The sequence below is a fragment of the Pleurodeles waltl genome, chromosome 11 (assembly GCF_031143425.1).
Source record: "Pleurodeles waltl isolate 20211129_DDA chromosome 11, aPleWal1.hap1.20221129, whole genome shotgun sequence".
NCBI lineage: Eukaryota > Metazoa > Chordata > Amphibia > Caudata > Salamandridae > Pleurodeles > Pleurodeles waltl.
The window spans coordinates 177156110-177173681 of NC_090450.1; the positions used below are offsets into that span (position 1 = coordinate 177156110).

At 45.6% G+C, this 17572-nt stretch overlaps 1 protein-coding gene across 7 annotated transcripts in view; it reads left to right on the forward strand.

Annotated features, from left to right (window-relative positions):
* The window catches only part of LOC138265564 (von Willebrand factor A domain-containing protein 5A-like), a 613576-nt gene that overhangs the window by 38519 nt on the left and 557485 nt on the right, over positions 1-17572 (forward strand). For all 7 annotated transcript variants that reach the window (XR_011199384.1, XM_069213382.1, XM_069213384.1 and 4 more), the window contains exon 2: positions 16884-16937. Coding sequence is in view for 6 of the 7 variants with exons in the window: in XM_069213382.1 (XP_069069483.1) it covers positions 16886-16937 (52 nt within the window). In the remaining variant the exon portion in view is untranslated. The remainder of the gene's footprint in view (positions 1-16883; positions 16938-17572) is intronic.

The following is a 17572-nucleotide window of genomic DNA, read 5'->3' on the forward strand; positions in this document are numbered from 1 at the left end:
AACACTCACCCCCTCACCCTGTCCACAATCACTCACACACACAGACATGCACCCACAAACATCCTCCCCCCCGCATTCACGACATTCACACATGCACCATTCACTCATACATGCGTGCACACACACACACACACCCTCCCCCATCAGACAAACCACTTACCGTCCTTCAAGGAGGCCGTGCGAGAGGGGGCAGGTTCTGGCGCTTCCACCACCGGCAGCACCTCTGCATCTGGACACCGCCACACAGTATTACAGGTTGAAATACGGTGTGCGGTCTGTTTTTGGCATGGCGGTACCGCCTCTGCACAGCCGATCACCAGCACGACTGGTATCTGAATTCCACCCGATTTCGGAAGTCAGAGATCAGTCGTAGTAGGGCAGTCTGGCGGTATTTCGACACCCGTGGCTTCAGCGGTCTTTGCAAAAGACCGCTGAAGTCGTGATGAGGGCCATAGTCTGGGAAGTAAAATCTGACCTACCATTAGTCAAAAGGGGTTTGGCCTACAAATGAAGAGTAGGGTAAGCTGAGTATTCTGGTTTTACCTTAAAGTATAGGTCCTTCGGATTGAAACATTTTTGTTATGTATTACTTTTACCCAGGTCCTTCAGGTTAGTGTTGGGTTACCCTTTTCTTATGTATTGCCATTCCTGGTGGGGGCATGTTGCAGGGGCTCATGGAGGGAGCGCCAGAACTTCCCCCTTGGGTGGGTGCAAGGAAGTGCTGGCCACATCCTCAGCACCCAAGCACCAGTTCTGAGGACGTGTCCACCACGTGCTTAGCACCCAGCAGGCTAAAACTCTGTATGTCGTTGCAAATGTAGTCAAAGTTTTACCTATCTAGGTCAAGGGCATTCTTCAAGATTATTGCCCTTATGTGTTTCCTTGTTTATTTTCTCTGTTGTACATGGTGTTCCCTATTTTAACTTTAAAAAAAATATTTTACATGGGCCTGAAAGTTTCATAGATAATGCTGCCTGGCCGTTACAGACCCTTGCAGTGCGCCACAGCCTCCCCTCTCGCTCTTCCACTATATGCCAACACTACATGTAAAACTATTCAAATATGGCCACTCATGTAAATGCTTGTGCATGCAAGCATATTTTTGGGTGATCATCTTTAAATTATTTTGGAGTACTACATAGTCATGGACTACAATCTTTAATGATGTTTTGCAAAGTAAAAGAAATTATATTCCAAGTGTATGCCTCTGAATCTGTGCCGTGCACACACGTGCGTGCACACACTTTTTGTTATACCTGAATAAAAAACATTTAAAGGAAAGGAACCTTGGAAAATCCAATAGCTCGAACCCTCTCCCTCCCCCCCGAATTCACATCTATGGACTTTGCTATTGCTTATTTATCTTGTTTGTTCTCTCATTGGTTCTGTTTTTAGGGTCGAGACTGCAAGGGCATGCACTTGCGCTTATGTCTCGCTTGCAAGACTTTGTTGTTAACTAGAATGGTTTGGAGCTCGCCCGATGTTTACTATTTGCTTGCTTGCATGGCACCACTCTTCATTAAAGCCTCATAGTTGATCACTGCAGTCCTAGCAAAATTTCCATTCCTGTCTGTGAAGCAGGGACCAAGCACTGATTGGTTCTGCTTAATCAATTCCCGTCCGCTGCTCGTGACGTGATCCAGATACTTATTTTCAACTTCAATGGCCCTGCAAACAGAAGGCATGTCACTGGCAAAAAAGTTTTATTTTCTGTAGTTTACTCTTTTCTTTTATTTTGCCAAGTCTTTTTTCTCACTTTGCGCTCATGTTTTTTTGTTTTTGCTTGTGGGCCCAGTTCTCAAAAGATGACGATTATCTTGTTCAAAATATTGCAGAGCGACATTGTTTCTTTCTTATGTGTAATTTCCGAAATTATGCTTTAGAACATAATTGTGCAGTCCACCACACTCCAATCTAATCTACCTCACTCCAATCCACGCCAATCCACACCACCTGAACTAATCTACCTCACTCCAATCCACGCCAATCCACACCACCTGACCCACACCAATCCACTCCACTTAATCCAAGTAGTCCCACTCACTCCATTTGACCCCTTGACCACTCCACTCCACCCCAACCCACCCCACTCCAAACCAAACCACTCACCCCAATCCACTCGAATCCACCACATTCCAATCCTCCCAGCCCACCCTACTCCAATATGCCCATCTGCCCCGTACAGTCCGCCCCAGTCCAATCCCAACAATCTGCCCCACTCCATTAAAGAACAATCTTCCCCACTTCAGTCCCAAACAATCTGCCCCATTCAAATCACAAACAATCTGCTCTACTCCAGACTGGCCCTCACCAAACAAATACAATCTGCCTCGCTCCAATCTGCTCCAGTCCAGTACAAGACAATCTGTCCCACTCAAATCTAAATCAGACCCCCGAACTCCAATCTGCCCATTCCAATCCAAACCAATCTCTCCCACTCTAATCCAAAATAACCTTCCCCATTCCATTCTGCCCCACTTATTTCTGCCCCAGCCAATCCAAGACAGTCTGACCTTCTCTAATCTGCCCCACTTCAATCCAAGACAGTGTTCCCTACTCCTGTGTGTCCCATTCCAATCCAAAACATTCTGCCCCACTCCAATCCAAATCACTCTGTCCATTCCAATCTGACCATTCAGATCCAAAATAACCTGCCCCACTACATTTCAAGCAATCTGCCCTACTACAGTATGCCCCATGCCACTCCAAAACAATCTGCCCCCCTCCAGTCTAACACAATGTGCCCCACTCCAATCTGCCCTGCTCCAATCTAAACAGTCTGCCCCACTCCAATCCAAAACAATCTGCCCCACTCCAATGCAAAACAATCTGCCCAACTCCAATGCAAAACAATCTACCCACTCCAATCCAACCAATCTGCCCCGCTTCAATATTCCCCACTCCAATCCAGAACACTCTGCCCTTCTCCAGTCTGCCCTACTCAAATCCAAAACGCTCTGTCTGCCGCAATCTGCCCTACTGCGGTCTGCCCTACTCCAGTCCAAAACACTCTGCCCCACTCAATCCAAACCAGTATTCCCAACTCCAATCCAATACAATCTTCACACTATAATCTGCTGTACTCCATTCTGCCCCACTCCAATCCAAAACTAAGTGCTCACTCCAATCCAAAACAGTTTTCCCCACTCTAATCTTTCCCAGTCCAATCCAAAACAATCTGCTCCACTCCAATCTAAAACAGCCTGCCCCACACCATTCCAAACAATCTGCCTTCTCCAAACTGCCCCACGCCAATCCAAAACAATCTGCCCCACTCTAATTGGCCGCATTAAATCCCAAAGCATTCTACCTCATCTAATCTAAAACAGTCTGCCCCACTCCTTCAAAACCAATGTGCCCCACTCCAATCCAAAACAATCTCCCCAACTCCCATCCAAAATAATCTGCCCCACTTTGACCCAAAGTGGCCTGCACCACTCCAGTTTGCCCTATACCAACCAAAACCAATCCTCCCCACTACAATCTAAAACAATCTTCCCCACTCCAATCTGCCCCACTCAAATCAAAAAATGATCTTTCCCACTCCAATCTTCCCCAGTCCAATCCAGAACAATCTGACTCACTCCACCCTGCCCCTTTCCAATTCAAAACAATTTCCCCATTCAAATTTGTCTTACTCCAATCCAAACAATCAGCCCTACTCCAGTCTCCCCCACGCCAATCCAGAACAATCTGCCCCCTTCCAATCTAAAACAATCTGCCCCACTCCAATCCAAAACAATCTGCCCCACTCCAATCCAATACAGTCTTCCCCACTCTAATTAAAAAAAATCTGCCCCCATTCCAATCCAAAACTATCTGCCCACTCCAGTCGGCCCCACTACAGTCTGCTGAATTCGATTTAAAAGCAATCTGCCCCACTATAATCCAAAAATATGTGCCCCCACTCAATTAAAAACAAACTGCCCCAGTTCATTTAAAAAAATCTGCCCCACTCTGATCCCAAGCAGTATGCCCCATTCTAATCTGCCCAATGCCAATCCAAAACAATCTGCCCCGCTCCAGTCTAAAACAATCTGCCACACTCCAATCTGCCACACTCTAACCCAAAACAATCTCCCCCACTCCCATCTAAAACAATGTGCCCCAAACAAACCAAAAACGACCTGCACCACTCCAGTCTGCCCTACTCCAATCCAAACTAGTCCTACCCACTCCAACCCAAAACAATCTTCCCCACTCAATTCTGTCCCCTCTAATCCAAAACAATCTTTCTCACTCCAATCTGTCCCAGTCTGATACAGAGCAATCGCCTCACTCCACCGTGCTCCACTCAAATCCAAAATATTTTGCCCCACTCCAATCTGTCCAACTCCAATCCAAAACAATCTGACCCACTCCTATATAAACAATATGCCCTACTCCAATCTCCCCCACGCCAATCCAAAACAATCTGCCTCACTCCAGTCTAAAGCAATCTGCCAATACAAAGCAATCTCCCCTACTCCAACCCAAAACAGCCTGCCCATGCCAATCCAAAACAATCTGCTCTATTCCAATCTAAACCAATCTACCCCAGTCCAATTCAAAACAGTCTGCCACATTCCAAATCAAAACAGTCTGCCCCACTCCAATCCAAAACAATCTGTCCCACTCCAGTCCAAAACTATTTGCCCACTCCGATCCAAGACAATCTGCCCGACTCCAATCCAAAACAATCTGCCCCACTCAATTAAAAACAATCTGCTGCACTCCAGTCCAAAGCAATCTGCCCCAATCCAGTCCAAAACAGTCTGCCCCACTCCAATACAAAACATTCTCCCCCACTCTAATCCAAAACAATCTGCCCCACTCCAATCTAAAACAATACGTCCCACTGCAATCTGCCCCGCTCCAGTCCAAAACAATCTGCCCCACTCCAATCTAAAACAATCAGCCCCACTCCAATCCAAAACAATCTGCCCCCTCTAATCCAAAACCATCTGCTCCACTGCAATTGAAAACAATATGCCCCACTTCAATCTGCCCCACTCCAGTCCAAAACAATGTGCCCAACTCCAATCTGCCCCACTTCAAATCTAAACTATCCTCACTCCAATCCAAAATAATCTTCCCCACTCTGATCTGCCCAACTCCAATATGCCTCATTCGATTTCTAAACAATCGGCCCCACTCCAATCCAAAACAAGCTGCCCCGCTCATTTAAAAACAATCTACCCCATCCCAATCCAAAACAATCTGCCCCCACTCCAATCCCAAACACTCTGCCTAACTCTAATCAGCCCAAGACAATTCCAAACATTGTACCCCACTCCAATCTAAATCAACCTTCTGCACTCCAATCTGCCCCACTCCAATTCAAAACAACCTGCCCCACTCTAGACTGTCCCACTCCAATCCAAAACAATCTTCCCCACTCCAATCTGCCCCAATCCAATCCAGAACAGTCTTACTCACTCCACTCTGTCCCACTTCAATCCAAAACAGTTTGCCCCACTCCAGTCTGTCCCTCTCCAATCCAAAACAATCTGCCCCATTCCAACCCAAACAATCTGCATTAGTCCAATCTGCCCCTCGCCAATTCAGAACAAACTGCCCCACTCAAATCTAAACCGGTCTGCCCCACTCTAATCGAAAACAATCTGTCCTACTCCAATCCAAAACAATCTGCCCCAATACAAAACAATCTGCTCCAATACAAAACAATCTGCCCTACTCGCATCTAAAGCAATCTGTCCCACTACAGTATAAAAAAGTCTGCCCCACTCCAATCCAAAACAATCAGCCCCACTCCAGTCCAAAATGGTCTGCCTCACTCCAATCGAAAACAATCTGCCCCATTCTTATTCAAAACAATCTGCCCCAGTCCAATCCAAAACATTCCACCCACTCAAGTCTGCCACACTCCAATCCAAAACTATCTCTACACTCCAATCGGCCACATACCAATCCAAAACAATCTGCCCCATTCGAATCCAAAACTATCTGCCCACTCCAGTCTGCCCCACTCCAATCCAAAACATTCTGCCTCCACTCCAATCTTCCCCACTCCACTCTGCCCCATCCAAATCCAAAACAATCTGCCCCAATCCAATCCAACACAGCCTCACTCCTCATATCCAAAACAATCTGCCCCACTCTAATCTGCCCCACTCCAATCCCAAAAAAAATCCGTCCCACTCCAATCTACCCCACTCCAAACCAAAATAATCTGCTGCACTCCAATTCATTACAATCTGCCCCACTCCAAAATAATCCACACCACTACAATCTGCCCCACTCCAAACCAAAACAATGTGCCCCACTCCAATCCAACACAATCCGCACCACTCTAATCTGCCCCTCTCCAATCCAAAACAATCTGCACCACTCCACTCTGTCCAGTTCCAGTGTAAAAAACTATCTCCCCCATTCCCTTCTGTCCCACTCCAATTCGAAACATCTTGCCCCTCTCCAGTCTGTCCCACTCCAAATCATTCTGCCCCACTCCAATCCAAACAATCTGCTCTTCTCCAATTTGCCCCTGTTCAATCTGCCCCACGCAAATCCAGAACAATCTGCCCTACTCCATTCTAAAGCAATATGCCCACTCCAAACCAAAACAATCTGCCCCACTCCAATCCAAAAGAGTCTGCCCGACTCAATTCCAAAACAATCTGCCCCATTCTAGTCCAAAATAATCTGCCCCATTCCAATCTGCTGCAATCCAATCCAAAACTGTGGCCCTTATTACAACTTCGGAGGTCTTTTCGTAAGACTGGCGAAAGACTGAGTGCCGAAAGCCCGCTAATGCTGGCGGTCTTAAGACCGACCTATTACGACTGATTTCTGAATTCCAGCGGACGAGGTAAGGGGGTCGTCTGACAAGGGAGGGGGTGTGTGTGTGTGTGTGTGTGTGTCTGCAGGTGTGAGTGCATGTGTAAATGTCGTGATTGCAGAGGGGTTGTTTGTGGGTGCATGTGTGAGTGATTGTGGATGGGGTGAGGGGTGTGTGTGAGTGTTTGTGGATGGGGTGAGTGTAAGTGTTTGTGGATGGGGCAGAGGGGTGAATGAGTTTGTGCGGGTGTAAGCGTTTGAATGCGTGTGTGTATACATGTGCATGTAAGTGGACGGGGAGAGGGTGAGCATGTGCGTGGACGAGGAGGGAGTGCGAGTTTGTGTGATTGGGTGGGGAGAGCGGATGAGTGCGTGAATGCGGTGCAGGATTCACGGCATGAAGTCCTCCAGAATCCTTCTGTATAGTATGGGGAACTAGGTTAATATCGGTTCTTTTGAGAGTAAGACAAAGTAGTCGTAAGTATGTCAGGCATGTAAGTTCTATGAATTCCTGTGAAAGGTGCGCCAGACTGGGCCCCCAAGTTTTGTCGAATTGGGGGAGTCTTTGTTCCTCTGTAGCAGTCAATTTCTCCATGCTGAGCAGGTCACATAGTTTATGGAGCCATTCTAAATGATTCGATACGATGTCTGTGCCACAACGTGCCAACAACACTTGTTTAGCTGCACAGATGGCTGACATAATAGCCCATCCCTGTAAGTATGTCAGTAACTAATGTAGAACATCTGGTAAGCCCAGGAGGGCATAACTCGGGTATCTTGGTATCTGTATAATATACATCTTATCAAGGGCATCTAGGACCTCAGACCAGTACCAATGGAGTTTCGGACATTTCCAAAGAAGGTGGGTGAACGTCCCTTCTTGTGTGCATCCCCACCAGCAATGTGTCTCCCCATCACCCATCCACTTAGCTACTCTGGCCGATGGATAATACCAATAATGCATAACTTTTAATAGGGTTTTCTTCCCCATTACGCTACAGGCTGAGGAGGTGGCCCATTTAAAAATATCTGACCACTTTCGAGGTGTAAAGGAGCGCTCTCATTCCTTTTCACACCGATGCTGTGCTGAAGATTTACAGATAGGTTGAATATTATTGAGAAATACATAGATATCAGAGAGAATGAGTTTATCAGAGCCTCTAGTCAGGAGCCATTTCTCAAATGGGAGCAGAGAACAGCTTGCATGGGGCTTAATTGAGGATTGTGTGGCCCAATGACTAATAGCAAGATATTGCCATCAGGCAGTTTCGGATAGACCATAGAGTTGCTGAATATGAGGGAAGGTCAGAAAGCCTGATTCATCAAAGAGATCACCAATCTTTTTACAATTTGCTTGCAGCCATGCTAAATAACCGGAGCCCTGGGGAAGTCTGGATTATTCATGATGGGAGTAAGGGGGGAAATTCGAGTAGAGAGCTTCTTATTCATCTGTATTTTATCCCACACCCCCATTGTGGCCCTCAGAATAGGAGAGTTATACACTCCTGGTGGTCTTTATGATTTAGGAAACCATGGTATCTTCGTTATATATATTCCTGCAATGGCCTGGTCTATGAAGCACCAATGTTTTTTCGTGTGTGACCTGCTCCACTCCACTAAATACGCAGTTGAGCTGCTTGGTAATAGTGGGTAAGGTGAGGGATCCCCAAGCCCCCTATTATCATCAGTAAGTAAGTCTGTTTCTTGGCAATATGTGGTTCCTTTCCCTCCCAAATGAACTCCTCAATGTGTTGCTATAGCTTCTCTAAAATCTGTGGAAGGGGAGCTAGAGGCAGTGTCTGCATAACATATAGAATTTTGGGTAGTAAAGTCATTTTTACTGCTGTGATACAGCCCAAACAGGAAAGTGTGTGGTTCTTCCACCTGCTGGCCTATTAGTGTCCCTACCCTCTGTTTGGTTGTCTGGGCCCATAAGCGATGTGTTAATAAATGGCCCGCTTTGTTGCTCCCTCCATAGTACTTTTGTTTAGTGCGAAGCAGGGCATATGTTTCTCTGTCCATGGCTAGTTCACATAATTGCTTGTGCACTGTGTTCAGTGTTCTGCGCGTTTTGTGGGATCCTGTACGTTTGTGTTCTACTTCTAACACTTTCACATGTCCTTTGAGGGAAGCACTCTTATCCCTTCGATCTCTTTTGAGTCAGGTCTCCAATGCAATTAGTCGGCCTCGAAGTACTGAATTTAATGCATCCCAGAGTACCGCTACCACTTTATACGGCTGGTCATTGTGTTTTAAAAAATCTGTAATTGCACCTGTCAGTTCGGAGATGTGTGTTTCACTGATAAGGAGTCAGAGGTTAAGACGCCAGGTACACTGCTGTGTGGCTGGGTTGGGGAAAGAGGTTGTCACATGTAGTGGGGTATGATCCGAAAGTGCAGCTGTGCCTATATCTACCTGCATGATATTTTGTAGAAAGTGAGGTGTAGCTAGAGATCAATTTGTACGTATGTTTGCCGAGCTGCTGAGTTAAAAGTATAATCTCTCTCTGTAGGCTGACGAGGTCGCCAAACATCTGTAAACCCATACTCTGCTAATTTCTCCAGGCTCTTCATTAAGAATGCCCCTGTCTGTCCCACTCACTGCAACAACTGGTCAAGTCCAGTATCCTGCACCAAATTAAAGTCCCCTTCAATGAGCACAGCCCTGTCTATGGTGGCACACACTTTATCTAGGGCTTCTAGTATAAAAACCTCCTGATGTTTGTTAGGTGCATATAGTGTAACCAGGGTGAATGTATGCAACTGTAGTGTAATGCGAAGTGATAATAATCTACCAGGAATGTCGACCTGAATCTGTGTCACACTGCCCAAAAAATGGGTAGCCAATAGAATAGTCAACCCTGCTTTTTTCCCATACCCAAAGAGAAGTATTGCCTGTCAAACCTCTTAGAACATAGACATTTCCAATCTGCTTGGACAAAGTGTGTTTCTTGTACTAAACATATTTCACACTTAAGGTCTCAGATCGAGGATAGGAATGCCAAGCGTTTTGCGGGTGCATTAAGCCCCCAGATGTTCTAACTGATAATGTGTACCATTGTGGGTTCAGGATGTAATTACGTTTCTGTGAATCATGTCCCTGTATGTTTGAGGGTCGCCACTGAGTGTCCCAGATGTATCTATGTCAAGCCACTGACAGTTCGTACTGTGTAGGGTGTAGAGGGAAAGGCAAAAATAGATAACATGAAGAGACAAACATATAAACCAAAACAAGAACCACTGGGGTTTACCCCAGTACTACTTTAAACCAATATTATGGGGTCCATGGCCAGGCATCCCAGTCCGTGCGCGATTCCCTTCCTGAGGTCAAGGACCCTGCCATTGGATCATGTCTTCTCAACGATCGGCGATGGTCCTCTCCAGCCTGTCGTCATGTAGCACCATCAGAGAGGTGGAATGCTCATATGTGGAGTCAGTGTATTGCCTATGCTAATCATTTATCTCTCAGTCATTGTCCATATCAGAGGTGTGTTCCTGAGGCTTCAACTGTCAAAGAAGTGCGTCCCTTTCACTACCGCTTTCCATTACAGTAGGCCCCCACTTTTTCCCTTCTTCCTTCTTGTTGGACGTTTGCAACTTGCCAGTAGGTCCATTGCACTTAGTTGCGATGGATGTAGTTCTTCTTCATTTTGGAGCTTAATTAAGGGTAACACTATTTGCGCTTATTCCAATATGCGTACACTGTGGGTCTCTGCCTCCCATACAAAAGTGAGTTTGAAGGGGGGACTCCAGCGATAGTACACTCCTCTCTTTTATAGAAATTATGTAGCTGGTCGTAGTTAGTGGCGTCTCTGTAGGTGTTATGGGTGAGAGGTACTGATATAGTCAGAGCTTATTACCTTCAAAGTCAATGTGGTTGCGATCTCGTGCTACCGCCATGATGATTTCCTTTTGTCTGTAGTAATGCATGCAAGTTAAAATGTCTTTTGGTTGCCCTGAGGATGTAGCCGGTCTCCCTGCTCTGTGAACTCTGTCAATAACAATCTCTTGTGCCACGAGATCGGGTGTAATATGGTGGACTAGTCTGCACGTGTATTCCTCCAGATGCCCTCTGGTTGCTTGCAGCGGAACCCCTTTAATCCTTATGTTTGCTCTCCTAGACCGATTTTCTAGGTCTTCCACCTAGGTCCGCATTCCTATCTTGCAGTTCCAATATTTCATGCCAGTGGGGGTCCAGTTCTTCTCCTTCTGTGTCAGCAGTGCGTTCAAGAGTGTCTACAAGATCCCCTAATTTGTTCACGTCCTTTGTGAGGCCTTTAATATCTCTGGTAAGGTCCTGTTTAAGTGTAGCTATATCTGTGCACAATGCTCCAAAGAGAGATTCCAGGAAGGTCCGTGTAACCGGTTCAGTGTTGTCAGTCGAGATGATGGAATTGCTCATTGCGCTGGATTTCCCCGATTGGGTGTCGTCGTTGGTCTGTGCTGCTCCTTTCCCTGGCGCCTTCATGAGAAAGTCTATATTTGAGGCGTCTTTCTTGTGTGAGCGCGGGCCCACCATGTTCTCCCCTACGCTGCCTTGCGGTATGTCTTCACCGAGCTGCTGATTAATAATTCACCCTAAAAGCACAATATTGTCGTGTTACCCTCGCTATTTCAGGTGTATGAGGGTTTTCTGGGTGGTGCCCCCAAAAAGGCTGATTCATTTAGGGTGCCCGTACGTCGACCTTGGGTGTTGCCAGCCACCTACTCCAATCCAATCCACCCCACTCCAATCTAGTCCAACCCACTCCAGTGCACTCCACCCCACTCCAGTCCAATCTAATTCACATCACTCCAAACCAACCCATTCCAACTCACCCCACCCAAGTCCAAGCCACCCCACTCCAGTCTTATCACTCCAGTTCAATCCACCCACCCCAGTCTAATTTACTCCACTCCAATCCAGCCCTCTCAAATCCACTACAATCCGATCCACTTCACCCCAATTCAGTCCACCCCACTCCAATAAACCCAATCCAGTCAATCCACTACAATCCGTCCCACCCCACCCTTTCCACTCCACTCTACCCCAATACAGTTCATCGCACTCTACTCCAGTCCAGTCCAGTCAACCAGACTGTCTGAGTCCACTCCATCCCATTCCACCCCACTCCACACCATCCCACTCTACAGCACTGGACTCTGCGACACTCTGTGCCACTGAACCACTGAACTCTACTCCCCTCTACTCAATTCTATGAAACTCTAGTCCAACAAATCCGCTTTACAACATTACTCCCCCACTCCACTTACGACACTCCACACTACTAACTTTTAACCATGCTGACCAGCACCCACACTGATGTCCAAAATGGCAAAAACACATTGCCAAACCCACAGCTCTTGTAAAGGTGAGTCCTATTGGCCTTGCCATTGCTTGTTTATTTTTGTACTACCACAGAGATCTTTCTTTTGCTTTCATGTATTGCCTTTGTGTTTCGTTTTTTTAATCTTATTTTTGACATGTATTTATTTCTTCTCTCCCAATACCCAGTCTGGAGCCTCGTTTCCAAGCTTCAAAGTCGGCAGCTTTGGCCTTTATGCCACCTCCTCTCCCCTTCACCCCACCTAGCTCTTACGCCGCTCCTATGTTGCTTCATAGCACTATGGGAGATAGCTTGGGGCGGAGGAGGTGGCATCAAATAAGTACAGAGAAGAGAAGCAAAAGGGGGCATCATTTTATGGCACGTTACTTTGTGGTTAGAATGTAGTTACCAGGATAATATCAATGAAAAAGCTTTTACAGTTCTCTGACAAGAAGCCTAAAATGAGCAGTTGCTTGACCTCTCGATGGTCTGTGTGGCGCAATTCTTTGTGCCCACACTGGCAACCGCCTGTCTGTACATGCACGTGGCCACTCTCCTTGGTGGCCCTTGCGCCAGTCTCTAAAGGCATTATTTAGTCAGGCATATTTGGTGGATCTGGTGTCTTTCCACGTCACTGTACCCCCATTGGTGGTCCTGTCACTGCGCTCCGTATTCAGTATGTTATGTTATGTTATGTTACACAATTTATAGAGCGCATGGCTACCCTCGGGTTTCCCAGCTCTACTAAACCCTAACCACAGAGGGGAAGAGAGTGATATGCAACAAGAAAGGAATAAAAACAACTGGAGCTGGAATAACCAAGTTTTCAAGGCCTTTCGAAATTCCAGTTCTTGCTCCATCAGCCGAAGATTAAGAGGCAGCGAGTTCCACAATTTGGCTCCTAAAAACATCAGAGAGGACCCACCCCATCTTGCTTTCTTTATTTCCGGTACAGTTACTAAAGCAAGAGTAGTGGATCTCAAATCTCTATTCGGCCTATAAAAAGTGGCCAAGTTCCTAAGGAGCATAGGTCCTCTATCATGCAAAGAACTGTGGATATGACATAGAGCCTTAAATTTGATCCGCTGTACAACAGGCAACCAGTGCAAGGAGGCCAATCCAGCTTTCACAGAAGAACTTCTTGGGATGTTCAGTAGTAAACGAGCCGCAGCATTTTTAACTCTTTGTAATTTCTTTTTAACATATACTGGGAAACCTAGAAAAAGGCCATTCCCGTAGTCTAGCCTTGAAAGAATAACAGCTTGCACAATGAGTCTTCTAGCCAGTGCTGGAAGAATAACAAAAATCTTCCTAGGAAGTCTCAGTAAGGCAAAGCAAGTAGTAGATATGTTCATAGCCTGCAGGTCTAGCGTCAGAAGGGGATCCAGACTGATCCCCAGGCTCTTCACATGCTTTTTGGGAGGAGGGAACTCACTAAGTGCCGAAGGACAGGTGCAAGAAATGCCAGGCTTTGGTTCAGGGCCCAGTATCATGACTTCTGTCTTCTCCTCACTTAGTTGCAGTTTACTCTGAGTCATCCAGCTTGAGACCGCTTGCATACAAGTAAGGAAAGCGGCTCCTTCTGAGGTCTCATTAGCAGAAAAGGAAACCACCAGTTGGGTGTCATCAGCATAGGACACTAATGCTAACCCAAATGATTCCACCAAAGAGGCCAAGGGAGCCATATAAATGTTAAACAGTGTCGGACTAAGGGCAGAGCCCTGAGGTACACCACACCTGCACTGTAGTTTGTTTGATAGGAACGATCGATCTAGGACCTGAAAGTATGTCCTAATTGGTTTGATTGTGACTGGTCTTGGTACCTGTCAATGCATTCTGATAGGCGATCCTCGCACTGACTCCAGCATGGCCACTTTGGCGCTCTTTGGTTTGTTATTTGTCATGGCATGTGTTTGCGCTTTGTGATTCATGAAGGCGGTATTGTTCTCTTCGTGAGTATATGCCCATTCATTGGTGACCCTGGCTTTGGTCACACAACGCTTCTTCTTGCACTATAAGAAGTGCAAACCTAGTCATCATTGTATCTTGCTTCATAATCTGTGCTATAGAGTCCAGCAGATGGTGTTTCCTCCTGTCTCCAAGTCCCAAGCACAGGGTTTTATTGTCACAGGTCACTGTTACCTAGTGTATAGTTCCGAAAGAAACAATTAATGACTCCAACTCCCAGAACACCCCAAGTAGTCACATAAAAGACCGGACTGGAGACATGGTGCTTTGATAACATTGAGCGAGGTGACTGCCCAGGCCCGGTACAGTCCGTGTGTATGTGATAATGTGACCTACCCCTGACCTACCGCTTGAACCCGGGTCAGTCTGTTGGTTGCTAGGGTTAGGGTTTCAACAGGACACTGAAGGAAAAACGAGGGCCGCCATAGTTTTGATTAGAGTAGTAGAGCTCTCAATTTCTGAATAATGTTAGGAGGGAGGACTAACTAGCACATTTGAGGACATAGCAAAAAGTGATGTTACCTGGCAATATAATCAGTAACACCTCAGAAGGGACATCAGTAACAGGATAACAAAAAATCCAAATAAATGAAAAAACCTAAAAACTAATACGAAGACCTCGTTAAAGTACACTCGTGCCTCGAGGTCCAAAAAGTAGTGGTGCAGGACCCTGATGAGGCTCCTCTCTTTCCTTAAGGAGGGCTCCTGTGCAGTGGGGTCACGTCACGAAGCCTCGATATCTCACAGACTTCTTGTTCCAGAGCAGAGCTATGAATAGAGCTGGATTTGGAAATCAGTGCTGGCGTCCCCACTTCCGCACCAGGTGTGACATTTAGCCACCTGCTTTCAGTAACACCTCAATGCAATCTCTAACTGTGATTTTCAAGCAAAAGTGTGCTCCTGGGATTGTGATGCAATTTCTAATATTTGGTCTCAAAAAATGGTAACATTTTGGGGGACTGCTGGCAATATTGACAGCAGTCATCTATCAAACTTGTAACTTTTTTTGCTTTTCAGAAACAATCTCCCAAAGGGTTCACTTTTGAAAAATAAAAGACTAATGACCCTGAACCCCCATTATTCTCCCAGGGGTTGGCGGCAAGGCCAGACTGTTCCTACTGGGCATCAGGCATTTCCCTTTCCCTGGGAGGCTGGAAGGGTAAGGGGCTCCTTTTGTAACTGGGAGCATGTTTTGTAGCAGTGCAACAGCTTGAAAAGCACTGCAGAGTTCCTTGTATATCCAACAATTTTCAGTCAACAATAAAATTGGCAAGATAACTCTGGTGATTTTTGTACCTGCTGGAGAGAGATCGGAGTTTTTCTAGTATCAGTTTTGACTCATCTAAGGTAGCGTGCAAGGGTTAATATGCCTGCTGCAAGAAGGTGTACTATCCAGATCACAGAACAATGTTTTATGTACAATGCTCATTGGAATACTGCTTTTGTCACAGAGATAATTTTGTTACTGTGCAGTTCATAAGTTACAATCACAATGTAGCACAATGAGCTGTGAACTGCATCAAAGAGCTTCATGCAAAGTGCATGGTACATGTTAGAAAGGTATGTTTTTGCCAGTCTTTAATGATCCTAGTTCTGCTATAAAGGGTCTGATTGGGTAGAAATAAATTGCTATTAGTAAAGTCAACCCTAACCATTGTGTTAGTTCTGAATCCTAAGTGTATGCTTCCCCAGGCTAAGCACTCTCAAAGAGTGCCTACCAGTATGGATGACTTGAATCCTACACCTTGTAGTCCCCTCTGTCTTATGTAACCTTTTCCATACACCAATTTACATATGTATGATTCATCTTCTCTGTGTGTATGTGAGATGTAAAGTGCTCCAACACCCTATTCTGGTAAGAGAGACGCTATAAAACAAATGAAGTACATGCGAAAGAGGGGCTATGGAGAGAGGAGAGGCACTGTTAGAGTCCGGCCCTGGTTGGGGACAGAGTTGGTTTATTTTTTCTGTATCTCACCACCAAGTATGTCCTGGCCTTGATGGTCAGAAAAAAGGACTTTACACTGTTCACTCTCAATAAGGTGGGTACTATAATGCCCTTCCTCTGACGGACACTATTTCACTGGGCTGTCAGAGGAAGCGTTTTGTAGAAAGAGCCATCCAGGGCTCCTTCGACAGAAGCTTCACAGTCTGCCTGAGGCAGGTGGGCTGAGAGTTTAGACCGAGAGTGTGGAGGACAATGTACTACATCCATTTGTGACTTAGTACCAGGTCCTTAGGTCTTCATAAACTACAATGCCAGAGCAACTCAGGGCTTTTTAGTAACCTCAGTGGAGCTAATGTCAACAATTGATGTGGTCTAATCTTTAAGATGTTGATGTAAACCTGGCTATCTGCTCATCCTCATTCCATCAAACAATGATAATGATAAATGGAATTGTCACCATGTGCGTCATTTTCTCTTTCCAAGCCCAAAATGGTAGCTCTAAGGGTCAATTTAGTTTTCCATGTGTGCTTTCCAAAAAAACATTTTTCTTATGTTAGGTTTAATGTTCTCCTTTTGACTTCTTAAAAGGATGACCATGCCTGGGACTTGGTTGGTCTTCGCTAAACGAGTACAATGTCAATGCCTTTTCATTTCTTAACAGCTGTCACCCTGCAATGATGTGAACAGTTTGCATCTTGGTAGGTCGAAATGATTCTGATCTCTCTTACTTTTAGAGGTAATTACGACTGTGTTTTATGCTGTCTCTGTCTTTTCCACCATTTTGATGAGCGAAAGGCAAGAGGAGGAGGCAGAGGAGAAGATGCTACATCATAATTTGATCAGTGGCCAAATGGAGTCCTTAATGTTTCTTGCTTTTTCACACAGTGATGGCTGACGTAAACCTGTGTTGTGGACTCCTCACAGCTTCCAAGGAACCAGGTGCGTGCTCTTGCCCTATTTGAGTATAGTGTGTATATATCTCATGTCTAGCTCTTTCTTTGTGTGCCTTGGGTTTGACGATCCACCTACTTGGTCAGAGATATTGCTAATTTCTGGGGCTAGGTTGAGATATGATGTCCAAGGGATGAGATTTATTTCATTGTAGATTCACCCTCGTAAATATTTTAGAATGTATTCTCTTTTCAGCTTTTTGACAGCTTTGATATTTAGAAAATTTTATTGGAATCAGTTATATTGTGTTTTGTCTTTTGAAGCTAAAGTACAGGCAGTCTAGAGAAGTTTCCTAAAGACGGCCAGATATGTCAAGATGGACAGTGTCAGCTTTCCAGTATGATGCCTCAGTGTTAGGTTGTAGGAATTCATAATAACAGAGCTCCTTATGAATGGCCCAGTTCCTCAAAATTGAGATACAAGCTCAGTCTCAGCCGAAGTGAGCAATTAAATCTACAGAAAGTGTTTTCTCAGACAAAGGTGGTTGTGAGAAGAAGAGATATCAGTTGAAGCTACAAAGGCCAGGCCTTAAACGAAATGTCTTACATGATGTTTTGCTGAATCTTGCTCGGGTAAGTTGTGTTGCTCGGTTTAATTGCTTCTTGATGCCAAAATGACAGGAC